Source organism: Erythrolamprus reginae, chromosome 4, assembly GCF_031021105.1.
Source record: "Erythrolamprus reginae isolate rEryReg1 chromosome 4, rEryReg1.hap1, whole genome shotgun sequence".
NCBI classification, from domain to species: Eukaryota; Metazoa; Chordata; class Lepidosauria; order Squamata; family Dipsadidae; genus Erythrolamprus; species Erythrolamprus reginae.
Window position 1 is genome coordinate 127,059,274 of NC_091953.1, and position 20,222 is coordinate 127,079,495.

The following is a 20,222-nucleotide window of genomic DNA, read 5'->3' on the forward strand; positions in this document are numbered from 1 at the left end:
AATAATATAACACTGTGATACCTTGTCTTACATACTTAATTGGTTCTGGGATGAGGTTCTTAAGGTGAAAAGTTTGTAAGATGAAACAATGTTTCCCATAAGAATCAGTGGAAAAGTGATTAATGCGTGCAAGCCCAAAACTCACCCCTCTTGCCAGCCGAAGCGTGGGTTTTTGAGCTGCTGGGATTCCCCTGAGGCTCCCCTACATGGAAAACCCCACCTCTGGACTTCCGCGTTTTTGCGATTCTGCAGGAGAATCCCAGCAGGGGAATCCCAGCAGTGCAAAAACGAGAGCTTTGCTGACAACGGAAGTCCAGAGGTGGGGTTTCCCAGCAAAAGGAGCATCAGTGAAATTGCAGCATCGCAAAAACACCGAAGTCCTTGAAACCCCACCTCCGGACATCTGTGTTTTTGCGATGCTGCAATTTCACTGAGGCTCCCCTTGCTGGGAAACCCCACCTCCAGACTTCCGTTGCCAGGGAAGCATCTGTCTTGTGCTGCTGGGATTCCCCTGCTGGGATTCCCCTGCAGCATCACAGAAACACGGAGGTCCGGAGGTGGGGTTTCCCATGGAGGGGAGCCTCAGGGGAATCGCAGCAGTGCAAAACGGGTGCTTCACTGGCAACGGAAGTCCAGAGGCGGGGCATCCCAGTGTCGGTGGTGGGTTTGTAAGGTGAAAATAGTTTGTAAGAAGAGGCAAAAAAATCTTAAACCCCGGGTTTGTATCTCGAAAAGTTTGTATGACGAGGCGTTTGTAAAATGAGGTATCACTGTATATATATATTATTTGTCGTAATACTGATTTTGTATTCCTTCGTCTTGCCAATTTTCTGGTTCCACCGAAGTAAAGAATAGATTTCATAAATTTAAAAAAAATTATGTGCTCCCGAACATGCATTTAAAGATTTTTTTTAAAACAACCAATCAAACAAACAAACAAACACAAGGCTATAAACATTTATGACTGAGACAAACTAGATTGTTCAAACATTGCCATGATGCGTCCTGGATAGCAATATGGCAGCGCTATCAGTTAGAATGCAAACAAGGTTTTAAATGATGCGGCCTTTCCATTTCAGCTGGAGAATCTACTCTGCACCATCTGCCTATCAGATGGTTAGAAAGCAAGGCTGCGTATTAATGCCACATGCTGCCTTCTCCTTCTAATGGTTAGATTCATATTGCTAATGGCACTGTCGATGAAATTTGTGTGACGCTGGAGTGATGAGATATTTATGAAGTGGCTTGTCTCACGGAATAATCAGCAGGAAAAATGCTAGACATAAACAGATTATCAATTTCGGGGGATATTAATGATAACTGCAACAGGGTGGTTTTCTTCACTGTTATTTACAGTCTTCCCTCCCACAGCAATACCGCTCAAACTATTATTTTTTAACAAAAATGAACTTCAAATTTGCCTTTGCAAATATATATATTTTAAAATAAAAGCCAAATTCTGAATGCGGTATGTTAGAAACATAGAAACATAGAAGTCTGACGGCAGAAAAAGACCTCATGGTCCATCTAGTCTGCCCTTATATTATTGCCTGTATTTTATCTTAGGATGGATATATGTTTATCCCAGGCATGTTTAAATTCAGCTACATTCTGATATCTGGGGGGAGTTGGTTCCAGTGGGCCGGGGCCGCCACAGAGAAGGCTCTCCCCCTGAGTCCTGCCAAGCGACATTGTTTAGTTGACGGGACCTGGAGAAGACCCACTCTGTGGGACCTAACTGGTCGATGGGATTCGTGCAGCAGAAGGTGGTTCCTGAGATAATCTGGTCCGGTGCCATGAAGGGCTTTATAGGTCATAACCAACACTTTGAATTGTGACCGGAAACTGATTGGCAAACAATGCAGACTGCGGAATATTGGTGTTACATGGGCATATTTGGGAAAGCCCATAATTGCTCTCGCAGATTAGCTAACAGTAATTTTTCCAATCACTACTGATGGCTGAGAAACTTGGACTCTGAGAAAGGAAGGTAGGAGAAGGGTGAACACCTTTGAACTACAGGCATGAAACATTGAAATTCTAGAGAAAGTGCATAGAAACATAGAAACATAGAAGATTGACAGCAGAAAAGGATCTCCTGGTCCATCTAGTCTACCCTTACACGATTGCCTGTATTTTATCTTACAATGGATATATGTTTATCCCAGGCATGTTTAAATTCAGCTACAGTGGATTTACCAACCACGTCTGCTGGAAGTTTGTTGCAAGCATCTACTACTCTTTCAGTAAAATAATATTTTCTCACGTTGCTTTTGACCTTTCCCCCAACTAACCTCAGATTGTGCCCCCTTGTTCTTGCGTTCAATTTCCTACCGTATTAAAAACACTTCCCTCCTGAAACTTATTTAACCCTTTAACATATTTAAAGGTTTTGGTCATGTCCCCCTTTTCCCTTCTGTCCTCCAGACTATACAGATTGAGTTCATGAAGTCTTTCCTGATAAGTTTTATGCTTAAGACCTTCCACCATTTTTGTAGTCTGTCTTTGGACCTGTGCAGGGAGCAACCAAGATGATAAAGGGACTAGAAACTAAAACATACGAAGAGTGGTTGCAGGAACTGAGCATGGCCAGTCTGGGGAAGAGAAGGACCAGGGTTGACATGATAGCAGTGTTCCAATACTTCAGGGGCTACCACAGAGAGGAGGGAGTCAGGCTGTTTTCCAGGGCACCAGAAAGCCAGACAAGGAATAATGGATGTTGACCAAGGAGAACAAGGGGACACAATCTGAAGTTAGTTGGGGGAAAGATCAAAAGCAACATGAGAAAATATTATTTTACTGAAAGAGTAGTATATCCTTGGAACAAACTTCCAGCAGACGTGGTAGATAAATCCACAGTAACTGAATTTAAACATGCCTGGGATAAACATATATCCATCCTAAGATAAAATACAGAAAATAGTATAAGGGCAGACTAGATGGACCATGAGGTCTTTTTCTGCCGTCAGACTTCTATGTTTCTATGTTTCTATGTTTCCCTCTTTCTTTTCTGAAAAGATTGCATAAATATTTCATTTCATATACTTCTTGATAGGCTATTCTACACTAGTGTTCTATAGCAGTGTTTCCCAACCTTGGCAACTTGAAGATATTTGGACTTCAACTCCCAGAATTCCCCAGCCAGCATTCGCCATCTGGGAGTTGAAGTCCAAATATCTCCAAGTTGCCAAGGTTGGGAAACACTGCTCTATAGTATCTCCAATTTCTGAATTATAGGATTCTGGGAGTTGAAGTCCAAATATCTCTAAGTTGCCAAGGTTGGGAAACACTGCTCTATAGTATATCCAGTCTCTGAATTATTATTTTTTTAAAGTTATAACACCATCATTTATTTATTTATTCAACTTCCATGCCACCCAATCCTGATGGGACTCAGGGCGGCTTACAACAATATAAAAGTATAAACTACAATAATTTTAAAAAGTCGGATATAAAACAATAAAATCCCAATTATAAAACTTCAGCACAAACAATCCAATCAACACATATGCATGCCACTCAAAACAATTTGGCCATGAAAGGAGTAAATATTCAAGGCCCCCAGGGCTGCTGGCAAAATCAGGTCTTTGCAGCCTTCCAGAAGGCCAGTAGGGTGGGAGCAGTACAGACATTGGGAGGGAATTGCATGCAGAAATAAAAATGTGTTTTCCGTATAGCAAGTCATTGTTTTCATAAATGCAACACCCTACAGGGTGTTTTTTTTTCTACATAGCATAAAGGTACAAAATGATATAGGCAGCGTTATCTTCATTTGAGATGTCAAAATGGTTTTGTGACTCCCGGTGTTTTCTTTTCTGTGGGAAATGAGTTCAAATAGCTGTTTAAGTGTTTAAGGTTGCTGAGCCTTGTGTTAAATAATACATTGCATGTATTTTAGTGAACCTGATTTCCAGCAGCTGGGAGAAAAAGTTTTTTAATGGCATATCAGAGACCTTAATACAGTAGTACCTCTAGATACGAGTTTAATTCATTCCAGAAGGGAGTTTGTATGTCGAACAACTCGTATCTGGAACAAATGGCTTTAGACTTTGTTTTTCCCCTCCGAGATAACCAGAAGCAAGGATTCTTGCGCCACCTAGTGGACACTTGGCTCGTATCCCGAATTTGAGCTCGGGTCTAGAACAGAAATTTCTCTCCCCTTGTGGCTCGTAACTTGGAATACTCGCATGTGGAGCAGCTCGTATCTAGAGGTACTACTGTATTGGAATAAGAGAGAAGGGAAAAGAACAGAAAGCAGCTAAATAAATGGACTATCTTATACATTTCTATCTTTAACATTTAAATATGTGAAAGGGCTAAATAAGGTCCAGGAGGGAAGTGTTTTCAATAGGAAAATGAACACAAGAACAAGAGAACACAATCTGAAGTTAGTTGGGGGAAAGATCAAAAGCAACATGAGAAAATATTATTTTACTGAAAGAGTAGTAGATCCTTGGAACAAACTTCCAGCAGACGTGGTTGGTAAATCCACAGTAACTGAATTTAAACATGCCTGGGATAACCATATATCCATCCTAAGATAAAATACAGAAAATAGTATAAGGGCAGACTAGATGGATCATGAGGCCTTTTTCTGCCGTCAGTCTTCTATGTTTCTATGTTTCTATACATGACATAGTTTACAACAAACAAACAAATCCTTTCCTTTCATTTTCTGGTGTAGTCTAGAAAGTGGTGCTAAACTCGATTTCATTAAGGGCCACATCAGGGTTGTGTTTGACCTTGGGGAGATGGGTGAGCATGGCTGGGATGGAGGTGGCCAGCTTGATATCACTTGTGTGATCAAATGCTACTTTTGCTAGTAGCATGCTTTGCAGGGAAGCCTTCCCGGACTCCGTTTTTGGATACGACAGCCTCCTTCAGCCATCTGCCAGTGAAAACAGAGCTTGGGAGGCCCACAGGCAACCCTTCCAGGCTCTGTTGTTACCGCAGAGTGTTAGTACAAGGTACATGGTTGTTAGGGTTTGCCATTGTAATCTACCTATTGTAGTCTCTTGTACTATCACTTTAAATATTTTGGGCTGGTTCACCATAAGAGGGCGCCAGTACTCCTTCTCTCAATGATGCTTTAATGCTTTTGCTTTGCCTTGAGGGGGGAGTGTATTTGCTTATTATATTGGATGGCTTAGTGCTTGTTATGGATTGTTTCTATTTTTGTATATATGTAAATAGTACTCATTCAGCATAACTAAGTCTGTGTCCTTTTTCTTTGGCTTTACCACACATCCACACTCTGTTAAAATTCTCTGCTCAGTGTATATCAAAGGTCTCATAGCCTAGCTATACCGAGACATACCAACACAGAGTCACCACAGGCCAGTCTTTCACTGTTTCCGTGATGGCCATATCTAAGTATCCTCTGGCCACAGGCCTTGAGTTTTACACCCCTGATCCAGGTGATATATCTTCTTTTGAATGTGGATCTCAGAACAGTGTCTGCCACTTGTGAGGTAAAAACACAAGAGCCCAAATTTAGATTTAATTATTGAGAATATATCTTGAAATCAGTGAAATTAGAGATGACTAATTTACTTTAATCTTTATACTTTAGTATAAGTATATACTACTAATATATGTTAACTAAAAATGATTGTCTCTGTTGTATATACTCTTGGTCAGTTGGAGGATGGCGAAGAGTTTGATGACTCTGATACAGATAGTGTTTATGAATTAGTGGCAGGTCCTGAGTTAGAGATGTCAGAACAGGTGGGAGGCCAGCCACAGGACGTTGCTATGAGTCCAGACTCCAGTGAAGAAGAGACAGATAATAGATGGTTAAATCCGAATTTCAGAAAGGTACAAAGGCGCAGGGAACAAGTGTTAGGGAAGAGATATTAAGGGGAGGAATGGGTTAATTACTGAAGTGATTTATTCGTCATGTCCGGGTGCCAGCGGGGAAGAAGGGCAGAATTTTCAATATTGTAAATCCATGAACTATGCTGCATAGACATAAATCTTAAGACAAGGGAGGAGGCCTGGAGGAATGCTTTGGTGTGCTTTAATTGTTAAGATAAGAGAGGAAGGAATGTGACTGCCTGTAATGCATTTTGAATATGGAGGAGAGGAGAAATAAAGATAGAGTTTTTGTTTATGAAATCCTGCATTCGGTAAGCGTTATTTCCAATTTAGCCTAGGTTCTAACCAGAATCCAGAACAGTCTCCATGATTTCAGCTGGTAGGGTTAATCAGGATTGAAGCCAATTGACTAAAAGCACAAGGAGGCCATTTTGCACAACTTATTGGGCCATGAAGGCCTGGAGAAGTTTGCTATCACTTCCAGATGATGGTGTTCTTTCCCCCCTCCCCCCTTTTCTACCAACGCCCTTGTTCCTTGAGAAATTGATCCCGATTTCCTGGAAAGAGGGTGATGTCAAAGGGAGAGCGGATAGACGTTGTGATTTCACGGTTGTTGTTCCCCTTTTGTTGTAGGTCTGACAGCTGCGGCTGCTGCTGCGGCCGCAGCCACCAATGCGGCCATCGCGGAAGCAATGAAGGTGAAAAAAATTAAATTAGAAGCAATGTCAAATTATCATCCCAATAATAACCAGCACTCAGCAGAGTCTGAAAATGGGGACCTCAATTCTGCTGTGGGTAAGTTTTGGATCTAAAAGACACAATTAATTTTGTTTCTACCTGGAACCCACTTATGGACTTTGTTCTTCAGATGGAAAAAAAATATGAAACTTTGATTTTGGGTTTTGCTGATCATTGCAAAAAGCAAAAAGTTGAGGTTTTATGTTATTTCCTTCTTCTACTGCAGCGAAAAGAGTCAGAAGCCAATGCTTTTATTTTTTCCTTTCCTCCTTTCCCCTACACTTTTCTCTTTTCCATCTTTCTTCCCTTATTTTCTTTGTATGTCTTTATTTGATATTTCGATCATCTAGCAAAACTTTTGAAAGCAGAAGTTTCTGATTGGAAAGAGAATTGTTACAAAGATCCTTGCTTTTAAAAAGGCAGGAGAAATTACAGCTTAATTTCTTCTTCTTTGTTTTCCTTCCAGCCTGGTTTTTTTTTTCTTTAAACACTTATTTTTCCAAGTATTTTTTTTTACATCAACACTCTAAATATACTATATGAAAATGCACTGTTTAGTTAAGCTGTCAAATCAGAACATCTATCCATCCTATGGAAATAATCAACAGCCTACTCCTTTCCTGGGTAACATTAAATAAAACACCTTTGGATTCATCTTTCCTACTAATAAATTGAGTCAAACCAGACCAGTTAAAATATACTGCTCAAAAAAATAAAGGGAACACTCAAACAACACATCGTAGATCTGAATGAATGAAATATTCTCATTGAATATTTCATTTGCACAACTATTCCATTTGCACAACAGCATGTGAAATTGATTGTCAATCAGTGTTGCTTCCTAAATGGACAGTTGGATTTCACAGAAGTTTGGTTTACTTGAAGTTATATTCTGTTTTTTTTTTAAGTGTTCCCTTTTTTTTTTTTGAGCAGTATATAAGATTAAAATTCCGTTTGTGGAAGACAAAATCCTGCCTGTTTAAATTCAGTTTAGCTGAACAAGTCCCGCCTATCCTAAATGCTCTAAGTTGACTGAACAAAATTGAATTACAGTGTTCCCTCGATTTTCGCGGGTTCGAACTTCACGAATAGCCTATACCACAGTTTTTCAAAAAATATTAATTAAAAAATACTTTGCGGGTTTTTTCCTATACCACAGTTTTCCCCACCCGATGACATCATATGTCATCACCAAACTAATAATTTTTGCAAATAAATAACAAAAATAATAATTATTGTTAATAAATAATTGTTTATAAATATCAGGATCACTAAGTGTCTTATTCAATGATGAGTACCAGTAATAATGGTGAGTAAATGGTTGTTAAGGGAATGGGAAATGGTAATTTAGGGGTGTAAAGTGTTAAGGGATGGCTTGTGATACTGTCTACAGCCAAAAATTGTGTATTTACTTCCGCATCTCTACTTCGCAGAAATTCAACTTTCGCGGGCAGTCTCGGAACGCATCCCCCGTGGAAATCAAGGGAACACTGTAGTGGCTATTTTGATCATATGGTCACCTAAAAATCATGTTGTTATATTCCTCCACTCCATGTTTCATATTTGGAAATTTTGACAACACTTTTGGTCTCCTACATTGAGGGATTCACCAGATGTGGCTTCTCTATGCAGTCAGTTTCCTTTTCTTAAATATCCCTTTAATGACCAATGACTTTATTTTGTTCTCATGGCTGCTTTCTGCTATCTGAGATAAATTAGTGAGTGAACTAAAAGCTGAATCTGATTCCTGTTAACTGCCGTTCAAGGCAGAGGTTGCATAGATGTAAACCAGACATGACAATCTAATATATACTTTTTCTATTCTGCAAATTTTTGAGGTTATTCTTAAGGGTGACAGCTTGACAACTTTTTTGTTCTGGATCTCCCTGTACATATTTATTATTTAACTCCTACCCAGGAACAAAAGGAGCACATATGCCCATGTCAGCAGATTTCGAGCAATTTCCCCCCCTCTTTGCTGTTAATATTTCAGCCATAGAAAATGCTACAGGTCGACTGCACAAAATTGCTATAACATGCTTAGCCTCGGGGATGGGTGAAGGAACAAGGACAACTAACAACAGTCTCCCCAAAAATTACTTAAACATGAGGGAGATGGCAAGGGGGGAAATGTAAGATGTTTAATTCAACTTTCTTTAATCAGTGGAGAAATGGAAAGCAGTGAGGAGCATCTACTGTTTCTTCTAACCTGAAGAATAAAAACAGTTGCTTAAAAAACACTGTGTTTTATAGTGGAGGACTGTTAGAAAGTACAGTGATACCTCGTCTTACAAATGCCTCGTCATACAAACTTTTTGAGATACAAACCCGGGGTTTAAGATTTTTTTTGCGTCTTCTTACAAACTATTTTCACCTTACAAACCCACCACCACTGGGATGCCCTGCCTCCGGACTTCCATTGCCAGCGAAGCACCGGTTTTTGCGCTGCTGGGATTCCCCTGAGGCTCGCCTCCATGGGAAACCCCACCTCCGGACTTCCGTGTTTTTGTGATGCTGCAGGAGAATCCCAGCAGTGCAAAAATGAGCGCTTCGCTGGCAACGGAAGTCTGGAGGTGGGGTTTCCCAGCGAGGGGAGCCTCAGTGAAATCGCAGCATCGCAAAAACACAGTGGTCCGGAGGTGGGGTTTCGAGGACTTTGGTGTTTTTGAGATGCTGCGATTTCACTGATGCTCCCTTTGCTGGGAAACCCCACCTCCGGACTTCCATTGCCAGCGAAGCGCTCATTTTTGCGATGCTGGGATTCCCCTGCTGTGATTTCCCTGCAGCATCACAAAAACACAGAAGTCTGGAGGTGGGGTTTCCCATGGAGTGGAGCCTCAGGGGAATCCCATCAGCGCAAAAATGGGCGCTTTGGCTGGCAAAAGGGGTGAATTTTGGGCTTGCACTCATTAATTGCTTTTCCATTGATTCCTGTGGGAAACATTGTTTCGTCTTACAAGCTTTTCACCTTAAGAACCTCGTCCCAGAACCAATTAAGTTTGTAAGACAAGGCATCACTGTACTTCTGGGAGCCAGGAAGTCTGAATAGTGACATATTTAGGAAGAGGAAATAGAGACATCTCCAGATATTTGGGGCTGTTTCAAATTAATCATCCAAGATTCCTAATTGTCAGCTTCTCCTCTCTTGGGCTTCTTTCCTACATTCACCTGCTCCTGTGCTGTGTGATTTTTCCACACTTTTGATGAACCTCTGAGGTTAGCAGAGCAGCGAGAAGGTTACCAGTGACCTTCGGTGTGGCTGAAGGTGAATTTAAACCCCTTGTCCCTTGGGGAGCACATTAATTACTGCAGTATTCTGGCTCTCTCTAACAATGCATTGAATTTGTTATCTCTTTATAAAGGTACTCTAAAAATAATAGAAACCTTGGTCTAAATGGGGTAATTGCCAGTAATAACCCATCTTTCGTACGTGTTTCTCTAACTGTATGGAAACTCTGCAGACAGGCGCGGTGAAATATATGACTATAATACTTGCTCGCTGCTTTCCACAATTCATCGGATTCTTTTTAGTTTAATATTTATTTGCTAAGATGAGATGCTCGTCTATGATAAACAGTCTGGTCCTGGCATCTGAAGGTGACCTGTCATTTCATATGGACAAATCTGCTGCTTACTGAAATGTACAAAATAAATCATTAAAGCAGGCAGGTGCTCATTCCCAGTTTTAAATCACCATAGATTTATGATTTGAATTAATGCTTCATTTGGTCATAGAAATAGATGCAGAGATGGATGGTATGCAGTATAGTAGCTTCCATACTGTAGCCTTCTTCATATTGATTACTCAGATGTCTCTGCAATCTCTTGTTTATATCAGCCACGGCCCCGTGACAGCTTGGCTGATACCAGCAGCCCTGCAGATAAGAAGGAAAAATGTCTAGGATTCTTTTTAGTGGCAACTTCTCCCACAGCACCGAGTAGAGATAAATTATTTTAGCTCAGTGGTTTAAAGTCAAGCCTAGCCAAGGCACCATTAAAAACTATCAAGTGCATATGATTCAGTTCAATTCAATTCAGTTTTTTTAGAGTCATAGGCCAGAGCAAATAAAAAGCATCCCAAAAAGGTGAATATCCAATTAAAAATTCTTGAATAAAATAACACCTGATAAATAAATGATTCAATTCAAGTTAATTCAGTTTATTACAGCCATGGAACCGAAACCAGAGCAAATAAAGACCACATCAAAAAAGTGACTATCCAGTTAAAAATTATAGAACAAAATAACAGATAACAGATAAAATGATTCAAGTCAATTCAGTTTATTACAGTCATGGAATAGAGACCAGAGCAAATAAAAAGCATCCCAAAAAGTTAAATATCTAATTAAAAATTCTAGAACAAAATAACACATAATAGATAAACGATTCAAGTCAATTCAGTTTATAACAGTCATGGAACAGAGACCAGAACAAATAAAAACCACATAAATCAGTGAATGTCCAATGCAAAATTCTAGAATAAAATAATAATAATAATAATAATAATAATAATAATAATAATAATAATAACAACAACAACAACAACAACAACAACAATTTATTAGATTTGTATACAGTGCAAAGGGTTTGCCACATTTGTTAGAAATGTAGAAATATACAAGATTGACGGCAGAAAAAGACCTCATGGTCCATGTAGTCTTCCCTTATACTATTTCCTATATTTTATCTTAGGGTGGATTTATGTTTATCCCAGGTATGTTTACATTCAATTACTGTGGATTTACCAACTACGTCTGCTGGAAGTTTGTTCCAAGCATCTACTACTCTTTCAGTGAAAAAATATTTTCTCACGTTGCTTCTGATCTTTTCCCCAACTAACTTCAGATTGTTCCCCCTTGTTCTTGTGTTCACTTGCCTATTGAAAACACTTCCCTCCTGAACCTTATTTAACCCTTTAACATATTTAAATGTTTCAAGCATGTCCCCCCTTTCCCTTCTGTCCTCCAGACCATACAGATTGAGTTCATGAAGTCTTTCCTGATAGGTTCGATGCTTAAGACTTTCCACCATTTTTGTAGCCCGTCTTTGGACCCGTTCAATTTTATCAATATCTTTTTGTAGGTGAGGTCTCCAGAACTGGACACAGTATTCCAAATGTGGTCTCACCAGCGCTCTATACAGTGGGATCACAATCTCCCTCTTCCTACTTGTTATACCTCTAGCTATGCAGCCAAGCATTCTACTTGCTTTCCCTACCGCCTGACTGCTCTGTTCACCCATTTTGAGACTGTCAGAAATCACTACCCCTAAATCCTTCTCTTACAACCATGTTTCACAGTTATTACCTTTGTAGTATTCCCATGGTCAAAATTCAGGTGCCTGGCAATGGGTTTATACTTATGGCCATTCCGGTGTCCCAAGGACATGTGATTTGCAACCTTTTGATGAGCAAAGTCAATGGGGAAGCTAGATTCAATCAAGAACCAGGTTATTGAGTTATCCACTGCAGTGATTCACTTAAGAACTGTGGCAAGATAGGTCATAAAATGGGGAAAGCTCACTTAACAAATGTCTCACTTAACAACATAAATTGTAGTCGTAAGTCAAGGACTCCCTGCATAATCAAACAGGCAGTAGGATTCCTTGAGAAAAAAAAATCTTAAGAATCCATCAGTTGCATGGATTCGTCTTCTATGAAGCTCCAGAGAGGTCTGACTGTTTTTCCTAATTTGTCGACACTGATGTTCCACCCTCAGAGAAAAGATATTATGCTAATCACAGCCAATATCTAAGAGTGCAATTTTCTTTAAAAGAAAAAGAAAGAAAGAAGGAAGGAAGGAAGGAAGGAAGGAAGGATGGAAGGAGGGAGATGGAAAGAAGGAAAGAAAGAAAGAAAGAAAGAAAGAAAGAAAGAAAGAAAGAAAGAAAGAAAGAAAGAAAGAAAAAAAGAATAAGTTCAGGAAAGTTTAGAAAAGTTTTCTAGCTCTCTCTCACCACCCTATTCTCAGTTAAAAATATTTCCATAATATACCTTCTTAAAAAAAGTAACATTGAACTTGATATTTCTTTCTTATGAACAATTCTGGGATGACCTTTTTCCAGTATGATGCTTTTCATTAAGGGGAATCCTCACTTATGATTGGTACTTGGGGTTTCATGATTTATTATTATTTAATACGCAGATTTGCGGGCTAATCAGAAAGTGTTGTCCAGAATAAAACACAGTATTAGCAAGATTAAAGTATCAGAAAGAAGGATTGAACTCTATCACCATCTCCCAAAGTTCAATAATATACAGTATGTAAACCATCTCAAGAACTTGTGGCCAGACAGCCATGGATTAAGTGGCCTATACTGAACAGAAATTTCGTAAGACCGGCAAGTCCTGACCTAATTGATCTTACCAGCAAATTCATGAGCAGGATACCAGAAGATGATATTCACAAGGAACAAGATCCCACAGATCAGAAAAGCAAGGGTGCTTTCAATTTCACGTGGAGATATCAAAGGATGCATTCTATTGAATTAGAATAGAATAGAATAGAATAGAATAGAATGGAATTCTTTATTGGCCAAGTGTGATTGGACACACAAGGAATTTGTCTTTGGTGCATATGCTCTCAGTGTACATAAAATAAAATATACATTTGTCAAGAATCACGAATACAACACTTAATGATTGTCATAGAAGTCAAATAAGCAATCAGGAAACAAATCAATATTAATAAAAATCTTAAGGGTATAAGCAACAAGTTATAGTCATAAGTGGGAGGAGATGGGTGATAGGAATGATGAGGAAAAACTACTAGTAATAGTAGTGCAGACTTAGTAAATATTTGAGTCTATTGAGTCTATAAAACCATTGAGTCCTGCTATCCCATTATCTAATTAGAGTCTTATTTTTTTAAAATCAGGGGTGTCCAACTCGATTTCATTGAGGGCCACATTAGAGTTGTGTTTGACCTTGAGTTGCTGGGGTGGGTATGGGTATGGCCATCTCAGCATCACTCTGGTTGGGGCGCCTATGGTGGCCCAAGTGCTCCGCCAGCAAAAATGGGCTCCCTGCAACCTCCATGTCCCTCCTGAGGTTCGTTTTTGGTGGCACGGGCATTGCTGATTGGTCCTTCACTGTTTCCAGGGCGGCTTCATGAGCCAATCCTAAGCATCCTGTGGGCTGGATCCGTCCAGGCCTCAAGTTTGAAACCCTTGTTTTTCTCCATCTTAGAGGAAGCCGTAAATTTTACAAATTGCAATAGCGAAGTTGAAAATATTACATAGGAATCTACTCAGATTGAATAGCACAGGCAGGTTTAAAGGAGGCAACCTGAGACGTGGGAGTCACATGTGGATTTGAATGGTTTCGGTAGATTCCAAGAAAATAATCTTTTATCCCCCACCACCCAAGAAAGATATTTGTGTCTGACATTCTTCTTAAATCTCATCTTTCCAGAAAAGCACAATTGTCAGTTTGATATATGTGGCCATTAAGTGATGCTATAGGACATATAATGTTGAGAATGTTTTTTTTCCTGGTCTATATTTTTACTCATGGACCACCCTAAGTGTTCTGTCGGGCTCTCCAGTACACTCCTCCCAAAAATTCACAGGTACAAATTTCAGACACACACAAGTTTGAAAATTCAAAACAATGTTCTTTATAAGGAAAATTCACTTAAACTAAGCCCTCTTTTGGTGTAGCAAAGAGCACTGTCTCCAAACAAACTGGTAATTTGTACAAGTCCCTTATCAGTTCTGTGATACTTATCTTGCAGCTGTGAGGCAATTCACAGTCCTTCTTCTTTCACAAAGTGAAACACATTTTGCCCTGGTTTATTTTCCAAGTGGGGAAAAATCAGCACACAAAGGGTCAAAGTCATTAAAGCAGTCATGAAACACAACGATCAGATAATCCTCCACAATGGCCAAACCCACAGGCTGCTATTTATAGCAGCCTCACTAAATACCACAGCCCCACCCAACCATAGGTGGCCTCATTTTCTTTGATAATAATCTCTCAGTTGTTGTTGCCTATGCATCGCTCTCCGCATGCGTGGCTGTATCATTAACTCTTGTTCTGAATCCAAGGAGGAGCTAGATAATTGATCTCCTTCTGAGCTGTCTGCCACACTCTCCTCCTCCCTGTCACTCATGTCTTCTTGGTCAGAGGAGCCTTCATCAGCAGATTCCACCGTGGGCAAAACAGGCCTGCAGCATGTGGATGTCTCCCCCACATCTACAATCCTTGGGGCAGGAGCTGGGCCAGAGCTAACCACAACACTAAGTCCTAACTAATAATCTATTAATCAATTTTATTTTAACTAATAATCAATTTTATTCCAGACTACTTTAACCAGAGGCCCTGCCATCTTTTCCAACAGCTACAGAGGGAAGGCTGAAGGCTGAATTACTTTCCAATTATTATTATTTTTCCCCCCAGGAATACAACCCTCCTGGAAGGAAGCATCTACGGTTAAAATCCAAAGCATCCCTAACATCTTGTAATTCCCCAATGAACTCTTATTTAACTTGTTCCCTTCCTCAGAACGCAGCCGCGAGAACACTCTGTGGCTTGCATTGGCTGCCGATCAGTTTCCGGTCACAATTCAAAGTGTTGGTCATGACCTTTAAAGCCCTACATGGCAATGGACCATATTACCTCCGGAACCGCCTGCTACCGCATGAATCCCAGCGACCGATAAGGTCCCACAGAGTTGGCCTTCTCCGGGTCCCGTCGACTAAACAATGTCGTTTGGCGGAACCCAGGGGAAGAGCATTCTCTGTGTCAGCCCCGGCCCTCTGGAACCAACTTCCCCCGGAGATTAGAATTGCCCCCACCCTCCCTGTATTTCGTAAACTACTCAAGACTCATTTATACCACCAGGCATGGGGGAGTTGAGATATTCCTTCCCCCTAGGCCATTACAAGTTATGCATGGTATGTTTGTCTGTATGTTTGGTTTTATTATAAGGGTTTTTAGAATAGAATAGAATAGAATAGAATTTTTATTGGCCAAGTGTGATTGGACACACAAGGAATTTGTCTTGGTGCATATGCTCTCAACGTACATAAAATAAAATATACATTTGTCAAGAATCATGTGATACAACATTTAATGATTGTTATAGGGGTCAAATAAGCAATGAAGAAGCAATATTAATAAAAATCTTAGGATATACTCAACAAGTTACAGTCATACAGTCAACACGGTAGGAAATGGATGATAGGAATAATGAGAAAAACTAGTAGAATAGAAGTGCAGATTTAGTAGAAAGTTGTTTTATTATTGGATTGTCACATGCTGTTTTTATCATTGTTGTTAGCTGCCCTGAGTCTACGGAGAGGGGCGGCATACAAATCCAATTAATAATAATAATAATAATAATAATAATAATAATAATAATAATAATAATAATAATAATAATTCTTATTCTTATTCTTATTCTTATTCTTATTCTTATTCTTATTCTTATTCTTATTATGATTATTATTATTATTATTATTATTATTATTATTATTATTATTATTATTATTATTATTATTATTAAACAAGCAGAAAACTCTCAGATGTAACGTGATCTGCTAGTGAATCGCTGCTACATGTATTCAATATCCCTTAAAGCAATAACATCCGTGCAACCTAAAAGAAGATTTTATCCAAAGAAGGCAAAGCAGAGAGATGAAACTGTAGCATTGGACAACATTTGTGTACATAGTCAGTGATCTTATGAGATCCTAAAGGGAACGGTGGTTTCAGTTTCTAAAAATATGTTTTAGGAAAAGACGGTTGTCTCTCTCTCTCTGTCTGCTTATCTAAAGGCATAAAAGAGCTTATTATTTCTTTCTTTTCCTTTCCTGCTGGAACCAGCGTAGAATCACACTGCTGATGGTCAGTGATTTGTTACTAAATTTCCATGGCATGCCCTGGGGGACTGTCTGAGACACAAAAGGGTTTTGTGAACTAGATGCAGATTGATCGTTGATCGCTTCCCTGTGGAGAATGCCCTATTTCCACCGTTCTGCTGCCTGTCTTTGTACTGGTGACAGAGATATAGGCTTTCTCGTCTATCATCAGCGCCACCAAGTAAGCGTGCAGATGGATGCTTACCTCTCTTCAAACTGCTCACAGCAAGTCGTCCGCCATCTGTGCTTCGGGCGTTAACCCCTCCTCCTTTTGCCCTCCATTGCCCAGAAGACCATGGGACCTTGGAAGCTCTACAGTTTTGTTCAGAGGGACGGTGTAGATTTTAGAGTTGGAAGGGACCTTGTAGGTTATCTAGTCCAGTGTTTCCCAACCTTGGCAACTTGAAGATATTTGGACTTCAACTCCCAGAATTCCCCAGCCAGCGAATGCTGGCTGGGGAATTCTGGGAGTTGAAGTCCAGATATCTCCAAGTTGCCAAGGTTGGGAAACACTGATCTAGTCCACCCCCACCCCAATGCCCAAATAGGAGAACCTGCACCATTTCTGACAAATGGCAGTCCAATCCATCCTCGAATACAGCTCATCTGTTTGGAACCCATATCGCATCTCAGACATTAACACCCTTGAAAATGTTCAAAGATACTTCACCAGAAGAGCCCTTCACTCCTCCACTCGAAACAGAATACCCTACGAGACTAGACTTTCAATCCTGGGTTCTAAAAAGCTTAGAACTAAGACGCCTTAAACATGATCTAAGTATTGCCCACAAGATTATATGCTGCAACTTCCTGCCTGTCGGCGACTACTTCAGCTTCAACCACAACAACGCAAGAGCACACAACAGATACAAATCCAATAAATAATAAATAATAATAATAATAATAATTGGCTTTTTTGGTGGGTGCTGCACATTGCTGACTGATATTCAACTGATTGTCCACTAAGACTAGATGAGCTTCTCCTTTCACCACCCTTGAAGGATACAATAATTCTGGTAAAACTTAGAGCTGCTCCTTTGGCTACCCTTGAATGATATTACCGTTTGAGCTAGGACTACAGGAAAATCATGAGAAATGGACGGAGGGGGTGGGGAGAGAATTCTCCAGATATATTTGCTTTCTGGTGTGAAAGGTTGTAAAACATTCTCCATTTGTCCATAGTTTGGTGTATAATTAATATAATATAAATATAGTGACTTTCATGCTAATATAATGCTAATATCTGTATATATTATTATTAATTTAATTTTCTTTGATTTTCTGTACTTAATATTGTGTTTTCTTTTTTAAAAGTGGAAAATTAATTAAAAATATTTAAAAAGAAAAGAAAAAGAGGAGATTTTCAGTCATCCAGGTCATGATTGTCCCAAAGGTGCTTTTCCAAAAGGCAACTGGACTTTATTTTTCCTTAATGAAGTTTCATTTCTCATCCAAGAACTGAACTGAATGAAGAAACTTCTTGGAAGCCATGACCTGGAGAAGGTTCTTGGATGATACACATCTTCTTGGATGATACACATCTTCTTGGATGATACACATCTTCTTGGATGATACATATCTTCAAGAAAAAAAATAAGGTCCAATTGCTTTCTGAAAAAGCACCTTTGGTACATTCTCCATTTTCTTTTTAGGAGCAACATGAACAGGTATTGATCTATCTTGATTTCTGTAGCCACAGATCACCTTTGACAGAGTGCCAATTTAGATTCAGGTTGCTTCTGTATAGAGTCTTTGGACTGTATAGAGAGCGAGATGACCGTTAGTGGAGATAGATAGGATCCACAACCAAAGCAAACTAACAAAGCAAAAAACCCCAACAAACAACACAACCTTAATTCCTGATCTGATTTACCTGGTGGGGTTGATAGACCATTACTATCTGAGGTGGACTCATCTTTATTAGACTGTCATAAATCTTAACATAACTGAGCAACACTCTGTGAATATTATAGTTCACAATATCTCTCCTGTAGCTGTAATTATCAACTTCTTGTGCATAGACTTTCAGAGGTGGTATTCAAGCCAACTAGTAGCAGAAATTTTTAGTAGTTCGGAGATCCAGCAAATATCACCTCTGTTCTCTGCCCTATATTCCCTTATTTTTTAGCTCAGCTGATTTGCACAGTACAACCGATTGCCGTGTCTAAACAACAACTCAGCCCACCAACGCCGACATCAAGGGCGGTCTTTGAGCACACTCTCCTTGAACTGGTAGAAAAAGATTTGGAATCTCACCACTGATCAATTTCTTTGCTTCACCTTTGAGGATCTCTCCAGGAATACTTAACCATCCTTGCAATCTGCAAGACTATATCTTTGAACTTTTTGTTCCTAATAGATATTAGTCAAAAAGAGGGCTGTGAAAATATTTACTGACCCCTCGCAGCCTGGACACAAATTGTTTCAACTCCTACCCTCAAAACATCACTACAGAGCACTGCACACCAAGACACCTAGACACAAGAACAGTGTTTTCTCGAACGCCATCTCTCTGCTAAACAAATTCCCTCAAAACTGTCAAACTATTTACTAAGACTGCACTACTATTACTCCCAGTTTTTCCTCATCATTTCTGTCGCCCATCTCCTCCCACGTATGACTGTAACTTGTTGCTTGTCTCCTTAAGATTTTTATTAATATTGATTATTTCTTCATTGCTTATTTGACCCCTATGAAAATCATTAAGTGTTGTACCCGATGATTCTTGACAAATGTATATTTTCTTTTATGTACACTGAGAGCATATGCACCAAAGACAAATTCTTTGTGTGTCCATTCACATTGGGCCAATAAAGAATAAAGAATTCTATTATAATTTCTCCTTCCAAAGGCCTGCAGAACATTTAATTCTACTTAAACAATATAATATATTTGATATTAAATTAAATCTAATATATTAGATATTAGAATTAAATATTAAATTATCTAATATCAAAAATATAGCTTACTTGTGGTGGGATGATTGAAAAAGAAACCAGGAAATGTCTTACTTGGGGGAAAAGAGAGAGATTTAGCCAATTGCTATGGCATGGGTCTTATCTATGTTCCTGTTCTAGCCATTAATATCAGAAAAACACTGTGAAAATATTTTAAGCCATTCTCCAAGGATCTGAGAAGACTTTTTTGCCATTACCTAATGGGGTGAACTACATATGTCTTGTAAACAATGATCAACAATAGTAAATTACTTGAAGGTCGGAAATGAGTTCATTTATAATATGATCTCAAAACAGATGTTTCAAAAACAAATGTCATTGTTTGAACTGCAATTATACTTTTCAAAAAAACCACCCTTTCTTGCTATTCTTTCTTGAAGGAAATGAAGCAATCACAGAAAACTGGAGAGCTCTCCTTCTCTAAACACAGTTAGGAAACGTAATATTGACTTAGAATTAATGCATAACAACCACAAGATGTGTTGAAAACAGAGCCTGCTTTTGACACACTATACTTCCTTTTATCTGCACAAATGTACAGTATTCCCCAATGTAAGAGCTCTGTTCATGATAAGTCCAGATCTGTTGCCCGACATAAACACACACAAATGTGCACAGTTTTTTTAAACAAAACAAAATATTTATTTTTTTTGCATTTAAAAAATATATATTAGGAAGGGTAAATTGATGTACATTATAAAAAGACAAACACAAATCCTCAGGGACTGCCTTCTGCTGCACGAATCCCAGTGACCAGTTAGGTCCCACAGAGTGGGTCTTCTCCGGGTCCCGTCAACCAAACAATGTCGCTTGGCGGGACCCAGAGGAAGAGCCTTCTCTGTGGCGACC

General features: G+C 39.3%; 1 protein-coding gene across 1 annotated transcript in view; it reads left to right on the top strand.

Annotated features, from left to right (window-relative positions):
* DACH1 (dachshund family transcription factor 1) overlaps nt 1–20,222 on the top strand; it is a 446,425-nt gene that overhangs the window by 216,796 nt on the left and 209,407 nt on the right. Inside the window, exon 3 of the mRNA XM_070751360.1 lies at nt 6,451–6,612. Within this exon, the coding sequence (XP_070607461.1) occupies nt 6,451–6,612 (162 nt within the window). The remainder of the gene's footprint in view (nt 1–6,450; nt 6,613–20,222) is intronic.